Source organism: Terrapene carolina, unplaced genomic scaffold (assembly GCF_002925995.2).
Source record: "Terrapene carolina triunguis isolate 2854851 unplaced genomic scaffold, T_m_triunguis-2.0 Scaffold21, whole genome shotgun sequence".
NCBI lineage: Eukaryota > Metazoa > Chordata > Testudines > Emydidae > Terrapene > Terrapene triunguis.
In genome coordinates, this window is record NW_020664372.1 from 41112079 (window position 1) to 41133953 (window position 21875).

The window sequence follows — 21875 nt, forward strand, 5'->3', positions numbered from 1 at the left end:
TTCGTTATCTTATTAATCGTCAGATGGTACTTTAGTACTTAAGTGTCACCAAAAAGTCTTAATCAGATGAGGAATTAGTGCAATACTGTGTACCAGCCTATAACACTGATGAGCAATCACTAAAAGATAGTATCATCCCACAAAAGTAAGTTTTGGAGCACTTTGGGTATGTCTACACTACAAACACTACAGTGGCTATGGCGCAGCAGCTACACTGCTGTTGCATTGTAGTTTAGAAACTTGCTACCGTGACAGAAGGGATTTTTCTATCACTAAAGAATCCGTCCCTGCCCCAAGAGGTGGTAACTAGGTCAATGGAAGAATTCTTCCATCAGCCTAGCCGTATCGACACTGGGGCTTAGGTTGGCTCAACAGTCTCTCTCAGGAGGTGTGAATTTTTCACACCCTTGAGCAACATAGCTAGGTCGACCTAAGTTTTAGGTGTAGACCAGGTCTTGGTTTGGAGTGTCATATAGCCCAAATAAGTACACTAGTAGTAACCGTTCCCTATTTTTTTTCAAGTAGAAATGATGGCGTTATATCAGGTTTTTCTATTGATTTTTTTGGTACCATAATGAGATTTCCAGTTACATTAGTTGTGAACACCTTCTGTATTTATACCCGAGTGGTATTCGGAGTTATTTTAATGTTTTTATTATATTACTTTCACACATGACATAACAAGTTAATAGCTGCCATCAACTCAATAGAGGGCAGTTCTCAATATTATATAAAACAGATCACAGTAGTAGGATTCAATAAGAGCGTAAATCATCAAATATTAGAGTTACATAATACAATGTGAACTCATTCAATAGTTGCAGAAGATTTTAGCATATGATAACAAAGAAATACTTTTATTTAGCTGGTGTTTAGGGTAGGATCCAAAGCCCATTGAAGTCAACTGAAAGATTACCACTGACTTCAGTGGGCACTGGCTCAGTTCCTGAGTGTTCTTTGTAAGATGAGTTCATTCATATTCTAAAAATAGGAGCAACATTTTGGAAAAAGCTACAGGGTAACATTTTAAAATCAGTAAACTTTTCCATAATGTGTATCTCACACCTTTCTGAAACATGCAGTTCTACCTGGGGGAATCTTTTGATTCCCATGGTTCAATCAAAGAACACTTTGCTTTGACCAAAAGACATTAGAGGTTAAGATAGTGGGTTCTTTTAAAATGGATATGTGCTACTGGGCAAAAAGATGTCAGTGGCTGGATCCTCTGGAAATTAATGGTGTTGCACTTGCTCACACCATGTCTGAATTCCACCTACTTAATGACAGAACTATGCTGCTGCCACATAGGCCTAAGAGCTCCCAGCAACTCAAGGGAAGTCATCAAGGGAACTAAAAGACACATTTAGCTTTGAGCATATGTCTGAGGGAATAATCAATTTTCGGAACTGCAGAAGGTGGGTTTTTTTTAAACTGCATATATGCTTGTTAGGTCATGCTATGGGACTAACAAGTTAACCAAAGCCGCACAAAAGAGAAGAGTAGGTTAAAAATATTGTAAGGGAAGAAACAATGGAAATTGATAGCAAATTGATTTTGTTATTGGGACGTGAATCATCTTGCCAAAAATGTTAAGTTTGAAAATGTATCCAATGCAAAGGACAAAACAAAATGATTGTCTGAAGACTTGTGCTAAACTCTATTGTAATTAGGTCAAAACTGTTTAAATTTTTTGTAGCTGGAAATTTGGGGGGAGGGGTAATGGAATATGTAACTGTCTAGACAGATTCACTGATGTCAATGGTGACATTTCTAACTATATTTTGTAACGTGATAAAAAGGGGTCTATAAAAGATCCATAGATTGTAACCCAGCTTGGGACAGGGTGAGTGGCAGACTGGACCCCAGTATTGATGAGCGTCACCTTTTTCTATTTGTGCTCTGTGATCTTAGATGCCTCATCTTTGATTAGTAAACCAAACTGAGCCTGACCATTTGATAGAACCCATTCTTTACAGTTCCAAGGGGTGGGGGGAAAGAATCAAGGGGCAGTCTGGTATTGGTGAGTCTGTACGGCATATTGGATTTCAGTGGAGCTATGCTGGTATACCAGCTGAGGATCTAGCCTATGATATTGAGATTTCATTCACAGAACTGCTTTGCTTTAAAGCAGTTCCATATGTGAAGGGAAATACCTCCTCCCCCATATTCCCTCCAGCAAATATCTGAATTATCCATGTAAACTTTCTGAAGGGGAGAAGGGAAGAGAACTTTAAAATGATTTTCCTTTGTATTTACACATATAGAAGGGGAGGTAACTTTCCACCAAATCAAAGGTCACTGTTCAGAGAGATTTCCTTGCCCCAGTAATCCTCCCCATCTTCTCATATTCATTTAGTATGTTCTATGTTGAGGTTAGTTGGCAGTCCTGGAGAGTTCAGAAATTGGGATATTGGGACATCCCACTTTCAGTTGCTGTGAGAGATTTCTAGTCTCCACATTGACTTCAGCAGGAGTGAGGAGTACTCAGTGCCTTGCAGGATTGGTCCCAGGGTGCTAATTGAAGGTAGGCAAATATTGAACCATGTGTTAAGTTGAGTTTTCCCTAAGGCATTGGTATCCAGAACATTTTTGCCTTTCAACAATAGCCCCATCACATTAAATCCAGCACCTCTGCTCAGCTCGAAAACAGACTCGAAATTCCTTAGAGGGCAGGACTAGCTCTAACTCTTATTCTATCCCAAATAGAAAATATTAACCTGACTCATGGGTGAGTGCAAACCTCTGTTTAGGGAACAAGATAAGTGGCTCCAAAAGAGCATCAAACTCCACTTGCTCAAAGCTGACCCAATGTTTCTCTGGATCCTCTTGGTACTATGCCATTAGGGAGTGTAACTATGCTATCCAACAGTGCGTGATTGGATTAGGCAAAGCTAATCCCTGCTCCACCATGGATCTATAGAGGTGGGTTTGTTTTTTAAAACTCACTCATGGAAACTAGTTCCCCCATATGAATTCTATTACTGAGGCTTGAAACTCCTCTCAGTCCTTAAAAGGCACCTTTTCTATCAGACAGTTTTGAAAGAAAAAACAATTTTTGGCAAATGGTTCATTCCGACTGCCTAACCAGGCTATAAAATACTCAGTCCAATTCACATGGACTTTTTTTAGATGCTTTGGGAAACAAATGTGATTTTCCTCAAATAATTTTCTAATAAATAATTTGTATGCCTAGATATTAGTTTTAAATTTGTTGTAGAAAGTAAAAGCCAAAAGACATTGCTTCTGATTGAAATAAATTATCAACATTATTTTTAATCAGCATGTTCTCATATTTAGCTAGATTCACTTTTAGTATTTCATTCCATATTTTCCTCTTTGTGTTTCTTCTTTTACTAGCACATTTAAACAAAAACAATTAGCTGGTTTGTTAAACATATGTCACTAAAGGCCAAAGTTTAGAAACACTTTTTTTTGTTCAATTAATCTTTCTGCCATCCTGTGATTTAGTGTAGAAAACCGAGTTATACTACAGCCTAGCAAAGGCACCTACCAGGAAAAGGTTCCATTGTTTTCCTAAGAGGATAGGAGAGCAGCCTTGAACCTGTACCTTACAATATTTACCTCAAGAGCTCTTCAACTAATTAGGAAACAAGCTGCAACCTTATAACAAATGATAGAGCTTAACTCAAGGCATTCCACATACTATTCTAACTATTTTAACTATTTCACTCCATGCATCTGAAGACGTGGGATTTTACCCACGAAAGCTTATGCCCAAATAAATCTGTTAGTCTTTAAGGTGCCACCAGACTCCTCGTTGTTTTTATTCTAACTCTAACATCAGTGCCTGATTAAATTACTGATCTCACTGTAATAATTCTAAGTTTCTGTGGTGTACTCAAAAAAGTGAAAATCACAAAGTACCAGTTTTCCAGACAATAATAAATAACAAATATGGCTAAATGTGAAAGACGACAATCTGTGAGATATCTGGATGCAAATTATCATCATTTTGTTCACGATTTGTTGTGTTAATATGAAAGACAGCAACACTTTCTACTCTTTCTTTCTCCTTTTTAGTAACATCTGTGCATTCTCAGACACAATAATGACTATTATTCATTCATTAGCATGCACTGTGTTTTGGTGGGATTTTTTAGAGCATTACTGTGAAAAAGACAAATCAATTAATATGTTAATAGATAGGATTTGTTTTTTAAGATGATCATTTACATTCAAACTACATTCAGTCATAATTGTATTTTAGATTTCATTTTAAAAACCATAGGTTAACAAGCAGGTGAGACATAAAACTGTACTTAGGCCAGGACAAAAATATTTGTTTAAAATAAAGTCCTCATAGGCAAAGCATTTAGAGTACACTGAAAAAAATCCCCTGTGACAGTGAGTCTCCAAGCCCAGGTCAACTGACTGGCTCCTGGGACTTGTGCTGGCAGGCTAAAAATAGCAGTGTAGACGCTCCGGTTGGAGCCTGGGCTCTGAGATCCTTCCCCTTTGCTGGGTATCAGAGTCCAGGCTCCAGCTCCATCATCTACAAAGATATTTTTAGCCTCACAGCGAGAGGGTGAGTCAGTTGACCTGGCTGAGAGCTGTTGCCGCTGGGTTTTTTTTTTGGTGTGTAGACATACCCTTGCACACAGGCGCCAGTGGTGCAAGTAAAATCCATTTCTTACCAGTACAGGCAGGGGCACTAGCTAAGGGAGGCACGTGACCCTCAATGTGATTCCTCACCACCCTGCCCCCAGCCTGGGGCCCCCATGCTCTCCCTGTCTCCACATCCATCCCATTTACTTGGGGCAGGGGGGCTCTGTCCTCCTCCTGCTACACCGGAGACTTCAGGGCAGGGCTGTCCCGGGAACCGCAGCGGGGAAAGGAGCAGAACCCCCAGACCCGCCCCCTGCCCTTCCACGGAGCTGAGTCTCCGTCTTCCCTCTGTGTACCACAGCAGCAGCCAAGCCGGAGGACAGGGCTGGGGGGCGAGGCTGGGGGTGGTACAGTCGCCGGAGAAGCTGCTGGCGTTCCGCTCCTTTCCCCGCTGCTGCCCCTCCCAGCAGGGAAAGGAGCAGAATTCCCAGCCTTGCCCCCCCCCAGCCCTCTCCTCCGGCGGGGCTGCCGCTGTGTCTTTCCGGTATGCCATTCCGGCTATAAATATCTTGCTGATATGGCGTACTGGAGCGTACCGGCCTACTTGCACTGCTGATAGGCGCTGACTTTTGTTTTTGCTAGTGGGTGCTTCTGAAGAGGTGTGTGTGTGTTTTGGGGGGGAGAGGAAGGGGCTCTGCCAGTTTTGGGGGGAGGCTATTTTCAGCATATTTATACACTTCTTTCATATTCTAGTTATTGAATATGTGTTTATCACTGGTATCTTTACTATTTTAATAATGATTAATTTTTTATGAACAACATAATTACATTATCATGAATTACAGTATATTAAAATCATTGCAATCACCTACAAGCTGTCTTCATTAACGTTCCAGTTTAAAGACATTATGTCTTACTGATGCTTTCTAGACGAAACTATCAGGAATCTTATTTATATCTAGTTGCCTAGTATGGTCTTGATGCACATTAAGGACAGCTACATTATTCAGTTGTGTCTGTCCCATTGATGACTGGAGATAATTTTTAAATCTTCTGAAGCTGGAGAATGAATGTTCCACAGTTCCGGATTATACAGGCACAGTGAGAAAGATTCTTATAAATTTGCAGTACTATTGAAGCATAGTGCTTCCAGACTACTGCAATGACTCTTTCTTTCTTGACGGGTAACATCTAATTTAGACCCCATCATTTTGTATATGTAGTTGGGATTATATTTTGCCATGTGCATTACTTTGCATTTAACATTGCATTTCATCTGCCATTTTGTTGCCAAGTCACCCAGTTTTATGAGATCCCTTTGTAACTCTTTGTAGTCAGCTTTGGACTTAACTTAGGGTTACCATACGTCCGGATTTCCCCGGACATGTCCGGCTTTTCGGTGCTCAAATCCCCGTCCAGGGGGAATTTCCAAAAAGCCGGACATGTCTGGGGAAATAGGGAGGCATAAGCCAGGGTCCGCCCGGCCCCAGCACGATCCGCCGGGTCCGCAGCACAGCCCAGCCGCCCCGGCTACATCCGCAGCGCAGCCCAGCCGACCCTTCCTGTGGCCCCGTTGCCCCGCACGGCTTGGAACCCGGCACCGCGTGAGCTGTTTCCGGCGGGGACAACAGGCCGGGGAACGTGCTCGGCGGTGGCAGGAAGGAGGCTGCGGCCAGGGCTGCAGGGACCCGCACCGCCCCGGTCGCCGCTGAGCGTCTGAAGCCCCCGCCAGGCAGAGGCTGCCGGGGAAGCGGGGAAGCAGGGCAGGCGGGGGGGTGCAGAGGCTGCAGGGCGAGGAGGAGCAGGGCAGGCAGGGGCATAGAGGCTGCAGGGGCTCCAGGGGCAGGGGGGGCGCAGAGGCTGCAGGGCGAGTGGGGAGCAGGGGTGTCAGAGGCTGCAGGGGCGGGGGGGTGCAGGGGCTGCAGGGCAAGTGGGGAGCAGGGGTCTCAGAGGCTGCAGGGGTGGGGGGTGCAGAGGCTGCAGGGGCGGGGGTGCAGGGGGGCGCAGGGGCAGGGCAGGCGGGGGGCGCAGAGGCTGCAGGGGCGGGGGGGTGCAGGGGCTGCAGGGCGAGTGGGGAGCAGGGGTCTCAGAGGCTGCAGGAGCGGGAGGGTGCAGGGGCTGCAGGGCAAGTGGGGAGCAGGGGTCACAGAGGCTGCAGGGGCGGGAGGGGTGCAGGGGCTGCAGGGTGAGTGGGGAGCAGGGAAGCACTTAGCAACCCCCAACCAAGATCAGAGCGGGAGGGAGGAGGGGGAATGCAGGGTGCTCAGAGGAGGGGGCAGAGTTGGGGCAGGGACTTTGGGAAAGGGGCGGGGACGGGGGTGGGGAAGGGGTGGAGCTGGGGCAGGGCCAGGGCCCCCGTGGAGTGTCCTCTTTTTTCAGTGCTGAAATATGGTAACCCTACTTAACTAGCTTGACTAATTTTGTATTCTGTGCAAATTTTGCCACCTCACTGTTTAACCCTTTTTCTAGATCATTTATGAATATGTTGAGCAGCACTGGTCCCAGTACAGGCCCGTGGGGGACACCACTACTTACCTCTCTTCATTCTGAAAATGGACCATTTATTCCTAACCTTTGTTTCCTATCTTTTAACTGGAGTGCCTGGCAATGCTTTCAGGATCATCTAATGATCCTTAATTTAATTTAATGACAGGCCTTTTGTTATCTTAATCACCCTGCCTCTGTTTATAAACAAACTCCCTGCCCCAAGGGTGGAAGCTGAGAGCAGCACAGAACTCATCACATTCCACACTGAGGCCTTGGCTACACTCGGGACTTCACAGTGCTGTGAAGCGCGAGTGTAGTCGCGCCGCCAGCGCTGCGAGAGAGCTCTTGCAGCGCTGTATGTACTCCACCTCTCCGAGGGGAATAGCTTGCAACGCTGCGAGTGAGAGTGCAGCGCTGCAGGCTCTGATTACACTGGCGCTTTACAGCGCTGTACTCGCTGTGCTCAGGGGTGTGTTTTTTCACACCCCTGAGCGCAGCAAGTTGCAGCGCTGTACACCGCCAGTGTAGCCAAGGCTTCAAGCTCCGTCTGGGTCTAGGGCATGTGCTGTGAGCAGACCTCAGGTATGAAACTCTGGGGGGACGGGGGTCAGGAACCACTATGGCTCATGGGTGCTGAGCACCCCCTATTTTTTTCCGTGTGTGCTTGAGCCCCGGAGCACCCACACAGTCGGTGCCTATGCCCTTGCAGCCCAAGTCTAGTTTACACTAAGGTTCTGGCCATGGGTGGCATGTATCGTAGGCTGGGGGGGGGCTATACCTCCCCAAACAGCCCAGCATGGCCCCACCCACGCTCCACCAGAAGGTCCCCTCCTGCTTGCCCTTCCCCCTTGGCCCAAGCCCAGCCCAGGCAGGCCGGCTACTCCTCTTCAGGGAAGCAGGCTGGGGCTAGGGCGGGTGTGGCCGGGACTTGGGGTGGCTGGGGCCGTCCAGCGCTGGGGAGCCCCCTGGCGCTCACAGGGGGAGTGGGCTGCCTGCCCTGTGCTCAGGGGAGGGGAGAGGTTGGAGGGGGATACCGCGTGCCACCTGCCTGGCATGCTGGGAGGAGGGTCTGGGCTCTGGTAAGGGAAGGGGGGCAAGGCTGGCCGGGGGATAGCCTCCCTGAGCCAGCAAGTCACCCGCCGCCCATGGTTCTGGCAGTGTAAAGAGATTTTAAAGTGGATGGACATTTAATTTGGTAATTAGAGTAAAGAAGAACCAGACCATAAGTTTTTGTTGCCTCTAGCAGAGGTGTGACTTCCTGAAACAGATATAGAGTAAAATGTTGTAGGAATGCAGGAAGACAAGAAATAACTAACTCTTAGGGATTGTCTTCAGTAACGTGGGGACACTAAGGAAAGTTAAGGCGAATCAATGTGCATAAGTTAAAGTGCCTTAAACCCCCACGTGGATAACCTCGTTTAAGATCAAGTGGCCTTAGTTCTCTGTAACTTAATCCTCCTTGCTACCTTTCCCTAGAGATCTCTCTTATGTAGGGTGAAAGTGACAACAGCCTGACCTTAGCCGTGGTCTATTTGCAGCCCTCACTGAAAGCATTAATGAGTGAAAAAGTCCTGTCCATTGGGCTTTTGCAGAGGTACTGTAATGATTGGCTGAGCCTAGCTGTCCAAAAGATGACTATAGATAACAGTGTTGAGACAGGTTTGCTTCCACTTAATCAAACTTCAGCCAGTCCATAGGCATTCTGGTACTGAACCAATAACTGACCTATCAATCTGTGGCAGGGAAAGAGAGGTGAGAGTTGTAGGAAGGGAAGGCAAGGCAAGCTGAGGGGAGGTAGATGGTCACATTGTATTTTGTCAGTTTTCTCTTGGTGAGATCTTATGTGGAGAAAGTGGAGGTAGGAGGAGGGGAGGGTTTGAGCAGTAAGTGCAAAATGTGACACTCCGCTGCACATGCTTCTCCTGTGGGGAGAGGATGAGAGAACAAATATTTGTCTGTCAAATTGCTTAAGGCATGACTGGAGAGTGCTCAGATATTATGGTGATGGGCATGGTATAAGAACCTGAACAGAACAGAATAGATTATACTCTGAACTGGAGTGGAAAGGAATGGAATTGGGATCCCAATGAGATGAGGTGGGACAGCTGGGGCTGGTGGGAAACAAATAAGGAGGCATCTCCTCTCTAGATTCACTTCTGAAGGCAGAGAAGAAATGTGAATACAGAAATTCAAGAGGGAAATATACTCAAATTTATATAAAAATAAAATTAAATAAATTTGTTTCAAAATTTATTTGAGACTAGCAGACAAGAACATCTGCAAAAGAAAATTAATGCTAAGAGATGATAAATTGGGTTATTTACTGATTCACTATACGCTGGTGTGGAGTCATGGAGGCAAATTAAACTTAAAGGAGAAATGGGATTTTGTTATTTTAAATCAGTGGTCCTCCAGAGCCTCCTGTGCATAAGCTATAAGGGAACAACATATGCTTCTTAGAAGGAGTAGAGGTGTGCGACAGAGCCAGGAGAGGCTCCATCGCTGGGAAACTGTGGAAGGACAGAAACAATGTTATGAGAAAACACAGTATTGAAATTCTTTATTCCTTCTAATCAAGTACCAAGGAAACCTGTATTGTTATTAGACCAGTTGGATATTCAGAGCAAAAACCAAACCCACTTCTGGGATCCATGTTGGTGGATCCCAATGGAGGAGTTAGTCCCTCATGTGCATCAACACTGATATGGCATAACTCAGGGAATGGGACTTGTTGAATTTGTGTTTTCTTTGATGCTGGTTCTCTCTGCATCATCAGAGCAAAACAAATATTAAGGGTCTTTGTAAAAGAGAGATTAATGTTTTGTTGTTTTTTAAAAAGATTCTCAGCAACAGATTGGTAGATTTAAGTGTGTGTGTGTTTAGTATCCAGAGGACATTCCCACTATAAGTTTTATAGCCTGTGTAGTTTTAGGACAAAATTACTTGAGAGGGTCCCTATATTCTTTGCTTTGGTTGGTGAAGTGGGAAAACATCATGAGATGGTTAAGTAACCTATTCCAGTTTCAAGCCCCCAACTAACCTGTGCCATAGATGTAGGCTGATTTTGCAAAGCTGCTTGGGCCAGCAGCTGCTGTGGGAGAAGCTCACGTGATGGCTGAGAAGGCAAAGACGCCTAGGTTTAAAAAAAATAAAACAAACTTTATTCATATGCATGGCTACTTTAAATCTCAGGTCTTCTCCTAATGTGACTGCCTTTGCATAGCTCTTTCTTTCTTTCTTTGTTGAATTGAACCTGTGGCATATTTTACATGTGACTTTTTATCTAACTCCTTGTAAATTCCATTTATTTTGATGCCCATTTGTAAACCTACCTGAATAGTGACAGGTTGACTGAGTCTTTGCATGGATGAATCCTGCTGTATGCTGGGTGTTCTTTGCAAGGAGGGAACGTTAGACTCTGTGATCAGTTTTGTTGGTGTGGCTGTAAGAGAATTTTTTGTTCGTATTTAAGAATAATCACCATATAAAATTAGAATGATGAGATATGGTTGGTAATAATATAGGCATGGGCGGCAGGTGGAGCCCCAATTCAGGGAGGCTAGCCCCGGCTCCGCCCCTTCCGCCCACACCTCCCCCCTCCCGCAGCTGGAGCCCCGAGCACCCTGCCCCCGGGCCGGAGGAGCCCCAGGCTGCCCGGAGGCCCAAGCACCCCGACCCCCTCGGCCGGAGTCCAGGGAGATTACTGATGAACCTGGGAAGCTGGATATCACATACCGTTTCCTCAGCCGCATGGGGCATAATAAGTAAAAAAAACTTCCCCCCAAAATCCCGCAACTGGGGCTCCGGCGGCCACAGCAGCACCATTATACCCACTGCCCATGAATATAGGGTCTGATCAAACTCCAGCTGGAGTCAAGGGGAACCAATGACTCCAAAGACAGTTGACAGCTGATAATGAGGATCCACACAAATGTTAAGGTATATATTGGACCAGACTCAGCCTGTGATCCACCCAGTGCAGCAAAGGGTCCCAAAAGGGCAGGTGAGGGTTCCTCTTTCATAGGTGAATCTCTGGCTGGAGTAGAATTCGCATAGCTGGTGCATAGCTGGTTCTATGGCACTCTGTTCCAGCCCACATGACAGGAGGTTGTTTACCAGGTGTGTCAGGGGCACGGCTAAAGGGCCTTCAGCTCCAGTGATCCTGGGCCATCAGAACGTCACCCATGGGCTGTTACTGCTGACCGAAGTCAGAGTGGCCTGATGCTGCTCTAACTCAGGAGTTATCCCACTTTTTTCCCCTGAGGCCCACCTGTGCAGCTGCAATAGGCACTGTGGCCCACTGTTAACATGCATCTGTCAGGGAGAGGGGCACCGCAGGACATGCACGGCCCCTCGCCTCAGCAGGGGCCAGAGCCAGGGAGAGGGGGAAGGGGCAAGGCAGGTGCTCTCACAGACACTCCCTGCCTGGGAATGAGGGAAGGGCTCAGGGGCCACCAGTGCCAGGCAAAGGAAGGCGCTCGGGCCAGGCCCGGCCATCACCTGACAATCCAGATCACAGCATTGTCCAGGTGGAAACAGAGCAACACCGCCAAGCCCTGGTCTTGTGGGGATGGGGGTAGGCACAGGGCCAATACCCCAGGGGGCCCAACAGCCATGGATCATGGGGTGCAGTGGCTCGGAGCAGGAATGGCCACGAACAATCCAGCCTCCTCCAGCTGCCCTGGGAGCTGCTGCCTCTCAGGGCCAGCCCCTTCTCCTCACCCTGCGCCCATCACCCGGTGGCTCTGTTTGCCCTCTGCCACCCACCGAAGATGCTGGGCTCCTCCAGCCCTGGGTGGGGGCCATCGCTGGCCTCCAGTCCACCAATATATACAGTTTAGGGGGGCACCTGGGACTGTGTCGTGGCCCATCTTTGGTCCATGGCCCACAGTTTGGGAATCCCTGGTCTAAATGATGCCCTCAAATCTGGAGAACACAAACCTAGCATTTAAAGGCACCTTTGTGCCACCCCTTGGGTTCTGCCTCAGGAGTTTATGGGATACATAAGTGTGTGCAGGTATGGGGTCTGAGCAGGGCCAGCTCCAGGCACCAGTGAAGGAAGCAGGTGCCTGGGGCGGCCAATAGAAAGAGGTGGTAGTCCGTCAGTTGTTGGAGCGGCACGTCCAGGTCTTCGGCGGCAATTTGGCGGTGGGTCCTTCACGCTGTCTCTTCCTCTTCGGTGGCACTTCGGCGGGGGCTCAATCGGGTTTTCCTTTTTTTTTTTTTCTTTCCGCTGCTTGGGGCGGCAAAAATGCTGGAGCCGGCCCTGGGTCTGAGTGCATGTATGGGAGTCTAACTTACACCACTTCATAGATTTTAAGGTCAGGAGGGAACATTATGATCCTCTAGTTTGACCTCCTGCATAACACAGGTGATTGAATTTCATCTAATAATTCCTGCATCAAGCCCATAACTTCTGTTGGAGCTAGAGCATCTCTTTTAGAAAGATAGCCAATCTAGGTTTAAAGACTTCAAGTGATGGTGAATACACCACATGCATGAGTCAGTTGTTTCAATGGTTGACTACCTTAACAAAAATCTGTACTTTATTTCTAGTCTATATTTATTTAGCTCTAATTTCCTGTCATTAGAGCTCATTATACCTTTGTCCTGTTAGATTAAAGAGCCCTCTATCAGAATTGTTCTCCCTCTATAGGTACTCACACCCCATGATCAATTCACTTCTTAGTTTCTCCTTGACAAGCTAAACAGATTGAGCTTTTAAAGTCTTTCACTGTAAGGGATGTTTTCCAGACCTTCAATCGTTCTTGTAGCTCTTTTCTGAACCTCTTCCAACTTTTCAACATTCTTTTTTGAAGTGCAAACACCACACCTGGACACAGTAATGGGGATATGGTCTTACCAATGCCTTATGCAGAGGTAATACCACCTCCCTACTCCTACTCAGAATTCCATTTGTACTTCCAAAAACTGTATTAACGCTGTCAGCCACAGCATTTCACTGGGAGTTTGTATTCAGTTGGATAGCGATCATGACCCTTAAATCCTTTCAGAATCATGGCTTCGAGAATGCAGTCCCCCACCCTGTCAGTGTGACCTGCATTCTTTGTTCCTACGTGTATCACCGTGCATTTGGTTGTACCAGTGGTTCTGAAACTGTGGCCCGTGGGCTGCTTGTGACCCAATCAGCACACAGCTGCGGCCCATGAGACATCCTAAGGGCTATACAGGTAGTATTGGATACGACTCACATAACACATTGTAGGCCGCATGTGCCCACAATAGTAAATAGGTTGAGAACCATTGGGCTTTACTAAAACCTTATGCATGACTTCTGAATTTAGCCTTGAGTTTCAGAACTTTCCAGCTGATGACCTTACTAACCTCCAACACAATATAATATTATAGCTTAGAACTGTGCCTAGCAACTGTAAATTTCATCTCCATAGAACTCAACAGCAACAGGCTTCATAACTAGCCTCCTTTATTCCAAAGACATGGATGATTACATCAGCCCATTTTACCACCTTCAATTAAATACATACCCGTCCATGGGCGATGGAATTAATGGACATGTCATCAGCACCTTCAGCATCTCACCAGTAACTACTATACCACCAGGAATGATAATTGGGGTAATTTAGCTAATTTTAAAATAAAGTATTGATACAGTAGCTCCATAATAACATTACTTACATGCAGGGTCAGACATGGGAGTGTTGGAAGATTTGCGTGAGCTTCTAGATGATACAGAGGGTGTCCGACTAGTGTTGAGAACTGAGACGCCTATTTCAAGCGCATTAAAGTGCAGTTCGGCATTCAAGTCTAAGCCACTGTCCTAAAATTAAAAAAAACCCCATCATATTACATCTGACAGGGTATGGTGTTCTGTCATGTATCTAACAGTACTTGTAGGGTCAGATCTTCAGCTGGTATAAACTGACTTCCATGGAGCTATTGCAATCTACAGCAGCAGAGGACCTGGGCCAGAATGTCTATGACATCTACTTCTGCTGTACCTTCCAATTGCATATGAATGAGCTTTTCCTGTTGTGGAAAGACCTTGCAGGCTATTGCCCTATTCAATTTTAGTCCAGTCCTTTGAGTTGCAGAATCTCTTTCTTCCTTCAGTGGTGAGTGACAACACCCAGAACCACTCAGCAATGCACTAAATTGGACCCTTTGTTCTTCAGATAGTACGTTTTGGACAGGTTCAGAGATATGCATGTCAGTGTGTAGTTAAGGATGAGTTGGCAATTTCATTTAAAGCCTGTTTTTCAGGTTGTAATACATGTGACTCTTTGATCCACTCTAGGCAGGAATTTGGCAGACCAGTCAACACAGGAGTGAATTTTTCCTCCTAAAATTGGCTTATCTTGGTATCACCATGTGTTGATCTAGGGAGATTTCAGATGCTTTTTGTGATATATTACATGAAAGACTCAGGTATTATCGTGACAGGGTACTGCTAATAAATAACTTTTGTACACTCTGCATTCATATGCAGGACGCAGTATTCTTGTGCATGAAAAACAATCTCAAGATGACTGTTCCAAAAGGAATCTCACTCTTAGAAATGGTCTCTCTAGGTCAAATCGTAGCATGTTGGCAAGGAAGCATGGTAAAGCTTACAATGCCAATGCCCGGGCTTTGTGTTTCACCACTCTCTGATCTCTAAGTTTGTCCTTTTATGCTCATCTCCAGTTCACTTAAATAATTGTTCAAGAGCTCAATGAATTCTGGAGTATAAAATTCAGGTAATATGTCTAGATCAGCATTGCTACTAGATCTTTGGAAATGTTAACACAATGGCTCACAATTACTGCATGTTTATGAAAAACATATCTGGTTATACCTTTAGTGCTGAAGAAACAACTTGTGAGGGTGCAGCTTCCAAGGCCAGTTCTTGTCTCCTTTCCACTCGAACATCTGCATAACTAATTGAAAAATGTAATTCTACATGAGTAACATTTCATTATTTTATTTTATACAATGCATTTTAAACAAACGGAGCAACATTATATGTTGTAAATCATTACGTGATAACTGAAATCAAGTCACATTTAATGCATATGATTTGAAGGACTGTGTTTTTATTTTCAATTTCTGCTCAACCCCCTCTATATATCCATTCACAAACAAAACATTTGTTAAAAAAGCGTTAAGGCTGAAAGTGTGTTTTGTTGGAGTCCAACAAGGGCCGGTGCTACCATTTAGGCAAACTAGGCGATTGCCTAGGGCACTAAGATTTGGGGGCGCCAAAAAGCGGTGCCCCCAATTTTTTTTACAGCGTTCCTACGCCCCCTCCCCGAGCGCGTGGTCGCCGCTCCACTTCTCCCGCCTCCCAGGCTTGCGGCACCAATCAGCTGTTTGGCACCACAAGCCTGGGAGGGGAGGAGAATTAGAGCGGGGGCGGTGTGCTCGGGGAGGAGGCGGAGCAGAGGTGAGCTGGGGGGGGGGGGAGCTGCTGCGGGGTGCCGCAGGGCGGGGGGGGAGCTGACGTGGGGGCGGCGCCTCAGGGCGGGGAGCTGCCGCAGGGCTGGGGGGGCGCAAGGTGGAAGTTTCACCTAGGGCGCGAAACTTCCTTGCACCGGCCCTGAGTCCAACCCAAAACAATGTTACAATTTCTTTACAAAAGTTCCACACTTTAAAAAAAACCCAAATATTAGAATGTCAGGAAATGAAAATTAAGCGTTAAGTTAAGCCTGTTCCCCCACTGCCACATAAACCTTCATCACTCACTTCCACCCCACCCCACTCTTAAGCAGGCTGTCTATCGGCTGCTCTGCAGCCCTACAACCCCATTGCACTGAGTGCTACAACTGCTCCTAGCACACCCCTTACACTGGATCCTACGGGGCCTGGGCAGCATCGGGACACTTACAGCAGCCCTAGGATTCCCCTGCCTAGCCTACTGTGACCTCTTTATGCTCCTGGAGTGGGGTGTCGGGGCTGGAACAGGGGACAGAATCAGGACCTCAGTGGCTTGTGATTGTCTAAGTCCCCAAAACATCAGAATTTTATTTACTCTGAAATATGCTTGAAGCTTTTTAATTTTCTTGTTCTTTATGTTAACACTGTGTAGGAAGCTGGAAGTGATGCCTCCTCCTTATTGGGGTCTGTTTCAAAAGCAACACTGGAAATACCCTGTCACCTACACTGCATTAACACAACACAAAAGCTGTATTGTACTATTTTATACAGTTGAATGTCCTGATTCTCTGTTCCAGCTGAGCAGAGGGGATGGGGATGAAAGGTAGCTTTAAGCCAAATTTGCAATTCCCCTATTTACAAGCTGGTCAACTGCTTTAACCTACTCCTAGTCACCCCTGGCCCCAAGGGGCCACTCCCCCAGCCAAGAACAGCTGGAATGTATCAATATTGTGGCCTCACTCTCTTTTCTTTAGCCTTGGTGCTTGTGTCAGATGTTGTTAGAGAGGCGGCCTACTGCCATTACATTTGCCATACACCATGCATGGATGATCCCTATGTAACACCGACAGACCACAGTTGTCAGCGGGCGGGATCGAACCTGGGGCCTCTGGATCTTAGTGCATGAGCCAAAAGCCATATGACTGTAAAGCAAATCAATCTCTCTCCCTCCCTCCCCATGGCACTAGATGGGACAGAGCACCACACCCAGGAGGTGTGTGGTTACATACTTCCCCTAGCTAAGGAAGCACATCCCAAGCTTCAGAGACTCCCAGATGAGCCCCCACTTATAACAGTGACAGACCCCAGTCGTTGGGATCGAACCTGGAGTATCTGGAGCTTAGTGCATGAGAGTCTACTGCATGAGCTAAAAACCACATGGCTGTTAGCTAAGGCTGTAGAGCAAACTCATTAATCTCTCTCTCTTTCTTGGCCTCAGTGCCAGTAGATGGGACAGAACACCACACCCAGAAGGTGTGTGGGTTACACCTAGAAGAGGGGATTCTCCAGTAGTTGTAATGTGATAGAAAGGGGCCGTGAAGTATCGTAGGATTGGCACAAAGGGGGCCAAATGCAACCAATAATCTGGCCCCTGATTTTAAGAGTCTGACTGACAAATAAATTTTGTTCTCATATGGTACATGCAGCATGAAGACAGACTTAACCTGATCATATTTGTTTAATGAAGCTTATTTTCTCTACAGAATTCAGACTTCATTTTTGTTATGTGAAAGACTCTTAAGGGGACTTTATGAAATCATTAAAATGTCCATATGTTCTTGTGCTTTTAGGTCCCTAGAGTCTGACTTGATTACAATGGTGACAAATATAATTACATCTTTTCCCTACCTTACTACGGTGTGTGTGCATACAATGAACTCTGGCTTGGAGTTCCACTGATGGTAGGTGATATAGTAATGGGTCTGCAGCCAGATCCACTGCTGTCCTTTGGTCAGAAACCGGTAACAACAAGACTTTCCCTTGCCAAACTGCATCACTGTTAGTAGAAAATGGACACTGCATATAACAAATTTTAAAATGTGAAAAATATCTTTTAAAAAGTTTCATAAGAAATCTCTCTGAGATTTACGGTAAAAGCACATATCATGTATGTCACCAGGTATCCCTTTCTGAAAATTTAAATATACAACAGTATACTTATAAATAGCACAAATATGATGAATGCTAACTATGTCCATGTATTAATGTATTAATAACTATAACTTATATATAACTCTTTCTGTGTTCTAAGTGCCGGTCACAAATTAGCCAAATAAGCACCTGGCATTGATTTCTAAGACTATAATACTGTATGTGAAAGGCCTGAGTTCCATAGCAGAGAAATACAGCATATGAACGCCTTAAAAGGTGGACTAAATCCTGTGCAGACTTACACCCTGTGCAAATCCACTGGCTTCTATGACATAGTTCAAATCAGTGCAAAATTTGGCCTTAAGTCTATACACTGAGATAACATAAGGCATAGACGAAAATCGTTTGAAACTGAATGGAATTCCCCAGCCAGTCAAGATTTCAGAGATGACATGACCGAGGCCTGGCCTACACTATAGAGTTAGGTCGAGGCAAGGCAGCTTGTTACGTTAACCTAACTCTGTAAGTGTCTACCCTAAAATGTAGCTCCCACTGATGTAACTCGCCCACTACACCAACTTAATAACTCCACCTCCGTGAGAGGCGTAGCGCTTAGGTTGATGTAGCTAGGTCGATGCAATGTCAGTGTAGACTAGAGACTGCGTTCCTTACATCGATTGTTGCTGCCTTTCAGAAGCTGTCCCACAATGCCCCTCACTGGCAGTTAAATCAGTGCAGGTGCTCCTGGTGAGGGCGCACACCGCCGACACAAGGAGTTTAGTGTGGATACGCAAAAGCGATTTAATTACTGTGGTGATTGTACGTTGATGTAATTTAGGTCAACTTAATTTTGTAGTTTACACTTGTCCTGAATGTTTTAAACCCTCCTGGGCTAAATTCACCCCTGCTTTAGTTTTATTAACATCAAGGGTCTCACACTTCAATGCATTTAGCCTTCTATTTTAATGTCAAAATCCCAAAACTAATTTTGACTGAAGGTGTTCACTCCATAGCGGAGTAATAAGACTGAGACATTACCATCAATGCTATAAGCATTATTTGAATAAGATTGCTTGATTTTTATATTTCTTCACTTAGCAAATGGTGTTTTTTTTTTAAATCCTAATAGAATACATTTAAATAATCCCTGATTTTAAATATATATTGAACAACACCAGGGATAACAATCTGCAAAAAGTTTACAAAGTGTGACCTTCTCCAAGATGTGTGAGTTTACTGGAATAACAGAATGTAGCTCAAATCCTGGTTGCCTCACTCACGCAATGAGTCCACTTGACTGCTTGTCATTGGCACTACTTGTGTGAATAACAAAAGCAGGATCTGGCCTTCTAAGTGCTAAAGAACTCTAGGCCAAAGTCTTATCAGCTACCGCACAGTCAATCTGAAACAAGTCCACTAAAGTCAGTTCACAGGTTTATAGCAGTGTACCAGAGGTAAGAACCTGGCCCGCCAAGTTTACACCTATCTTAACTGAAGCTGCATTTTACTGAGAACAGGCATGCCAATGAATTCATATGAGCTTACATTATGCAATACTTACAGTGTTCATGGCACCTTGCTAAGAGTTCTAGGTCATCTATGTGGTAATAATCATAGCCAGAAGTACCCAGCACTTCAAAAGGCAAGTATCCTATAATAGGCGGCGCTCTGCATATGGGCACAGTACAAATTATTTCATCAAAACAATGAAACACACAGCAACTTTTCCTCTGTTAAATAGGAAATTCAGAAAGTCAGTTGGGCCAAATTCTGCTCTCACTTACACATGCGTAACTCCCACTGAAATCAATGGGCCAAATCCTGACTTCTCTGCTCTATGGGCAGGGAGCCCAGCTGTAACTCAGCTCCCTGGCTGGGTTCCACACCTGCAGAGTGGCACGGGCATCCTGAGAGAGGAGGTCCCACTGGAGAGCAACCATGGCACTGATCTATAGTAATTCCTTCCCCCCAAGGCACTGCCTGTGACTTCAGTCCCCATCCAACTGTCTTACATGGCAGTGGTGTCACCAAGGAATGGTGACAGGAGTAACGTGGTGTCACCCTGATGTCCCTGTTGTGGGGAGGCAGAGTCTCCTTGGCTGAGTTAGACCTGGAGAGACAGCAAAGGAGCTGAGCAATATCTCTCCCCACCCAGTGCCAGAGCTAGCTAGCAGCTCTTGAACAAAGTTGCCAGCCAGCTAGAGAGGTCATAGACCCGTAAGACAGAGATCTCCCTTGCAGGAAAAAGGTAACAGGGAAATGAGCCCCCAAGGAATGCCCAATATCCTCTCAAGAACCTGCTTTGAGGAGCACCCCCCCGTTCTCAGGCCTTTCCCTGTTTCTCCCCTGGGGCAAGTGACTTCATTAGAACCACAACTGTTCTAGGCAACAGCAGCTTCTATGGCTCCCACATGGCGAAGAGTACCCACTGAGACCAGAGGACTAGACAGGGAGATAACACGCATAAGCTTCTTTTCATTGTGGGCCTCTGCAGGACCTGAACTTGGAGCATCTGAGCAGCCAATTCACACCTCTAACCTTGCCAGCCCGACTGCCCCAAGATGGGTCAAACCAGCACAAAGCTGCCCTCCATGATCCTCAAGAACTGGCCCAATGGGAATTGCACACATGGCTGAATTTGGAAAGTAATATTTTCATGGCACATTTTTCTACAATGCACAGGTTACACACACACAAAAAACTCTATCCTCCTCCTGACTTTTTGGATTTATTACCTCTGATTTCTGGAGTAACCAATTAGCTGTATACTAGTTGGAAATTGTTGTTCTTAGACTCATAGCCTACTGCCATTTTAATACAGATAAGGACTGGCTAATCAAAATACTCTCAGGAAAAAAAACATTTTTAATACACAGTAGTTGTGTAATAAAGATTGATGAAAAAATAAATGCAGACAAAATCAGCCAGCTCCAGAATCAGTGAAATCAAACATCAGCTTTTGTAGCAATTTTAGTCATAACAGGGCTGATAACCAGGCTCTTCAAATTATTTTGATGTGAAGCATAATATTATTTGACAGAATCTAGCTAATGAAAATAGCAGTAAATAGATACAAACAAAACCAAGTATGTTTTTCTGCTCACAAACCTGTGATCCAGAAATAAAAATTTCCATTCCAGACTATGTCTTGAAGTGAATTCCTCTAAAGGTTCTTCAACTATGCACATTTCCTGCATTGGGAAGAAGATCTGTTTACTAAGATTGTTAACTTTATCTCTCAGCTTCATCTGTTTCTTGTTAAATAGGAATACACAGCAGGTATGAGGAATATAATCAAATGGAAAGTACAGATGTCAACCAGTAATATTGAATAGAAATCTAATGTTAATACAAACTGATACTAACATTATTGCATAGGGTAAGAAAAGAATACTCTACAATACATGCCAAGTTAATAATCATTATTATTTCTTACAGTATATAGGATGTTATGTTTTTAAAGCACTCTACAGATATCAAGAGCACAACTTCTGCATTGTAAGAGCCCACATTAGAGGACAGTGCACAACCCAGGCAGGAACTCAGAAGGTATGCCTACCCTGCAATTAGAGACCCGCAGCTGGCCCATGCCAGCTGACTTGGGCTGAGGGGCTTGGGCTAAAGGGCTGTTTAATTGTAGTGCAGACATTCAGGCTCAAGCTGCAGCCCAAGCTCTGGGACCCTCCCACCTTGCATCCGAACATCTACACTGCAATTAAACAGCCCCATAGCCTGATCCCCATGAGCCTGAGTCAGTTGGCATGGGCCAGCCGCAGGTGCCTAACTGCAGTGCAGACACACCCTAAGAAGCATTGTGCTTTTAGCAGGCACGTTGCCTCCAGGAGCCCTTAGCTGCTGTTGCACCCTTGAACCTGTGCTCTCTCCTCCTGTAGAAATTCAACACCACTGGCCTGTGTGAGAAGGGGCAGCACAGCTCTGTGGATCAATCTGAGGTACACATGTGGCCTCCTATATTACCACTGTATCTGAGCACTATGCAATGCTTTAATACATTCATCCTCACAGCATCCCTGTGGGATAGGGAAATACTATTATGCCCATTTTTCAGCTAAGGAACTGAAGGAAAAGAGAGAGTATATGACTTGTGCAAGGTGACACAGGAAGTCTGTGGCAGAACAGGGAACTGAATCTGGGTATCCTAAGTCCCATGCCCACATGCTAACCACTGGAGCATGCTACCTGGAAGCATAGTCCTTGGGTGTCCTGAGTGCAAGGACTGAAACTCTACCCAGCCTTTGTACAGGGGCATAAAGAGGTAGGTTCCTTTCACCTTGTTCTCACGTCCCACTCCTACATGCATTCATACCAGAGCCAGG

The 21875-nt window shown here is 45.5% G+C and overlaps 1 protein-coding gene across 1 annotated transcript in view; it reads right to left on the reverse strand.

Annotated features, from left to right (window-relative positions):
* Positions 1 to 21875, reverse strand: part of NPAS2 (neuronal PAS domain protein 2) — an 86815-nt gene that overhangs the window by 22321 nt on the left and 42619 nt on the right. Inside the window, exons 8-14 of the mRNA XM_026659727.2 lie at positions 20647 to 20729; positions 19100 to 19206; positions 17296 to 17443; positions 14870 to 14951; positions 13711 to 13852; positions 10386 to 10495; positions 10094 to 10186 (exon numbers count right to left, since the gene is read on the reverse strand). Of these exons, the coding sequence (XP_026515512.1) occupies positions 10094 to 10186; positions 10386 to 10495; positions 13711 to 13852; positions 14870 to 14951; positions 17296 to 17443; positions 19100 to 19206; positions 20647 to 20729 (765 nt within the window). The remainder of the gene's footprint in view (positions 1 to 10093; positions 10187 to 10385; positions 10496 to 13710; positions 13853 to 14869; positions 14952 to 17295; positions 17444 to 19099; positions 19207 to 20646; positions 20730 to 21875) is intronic.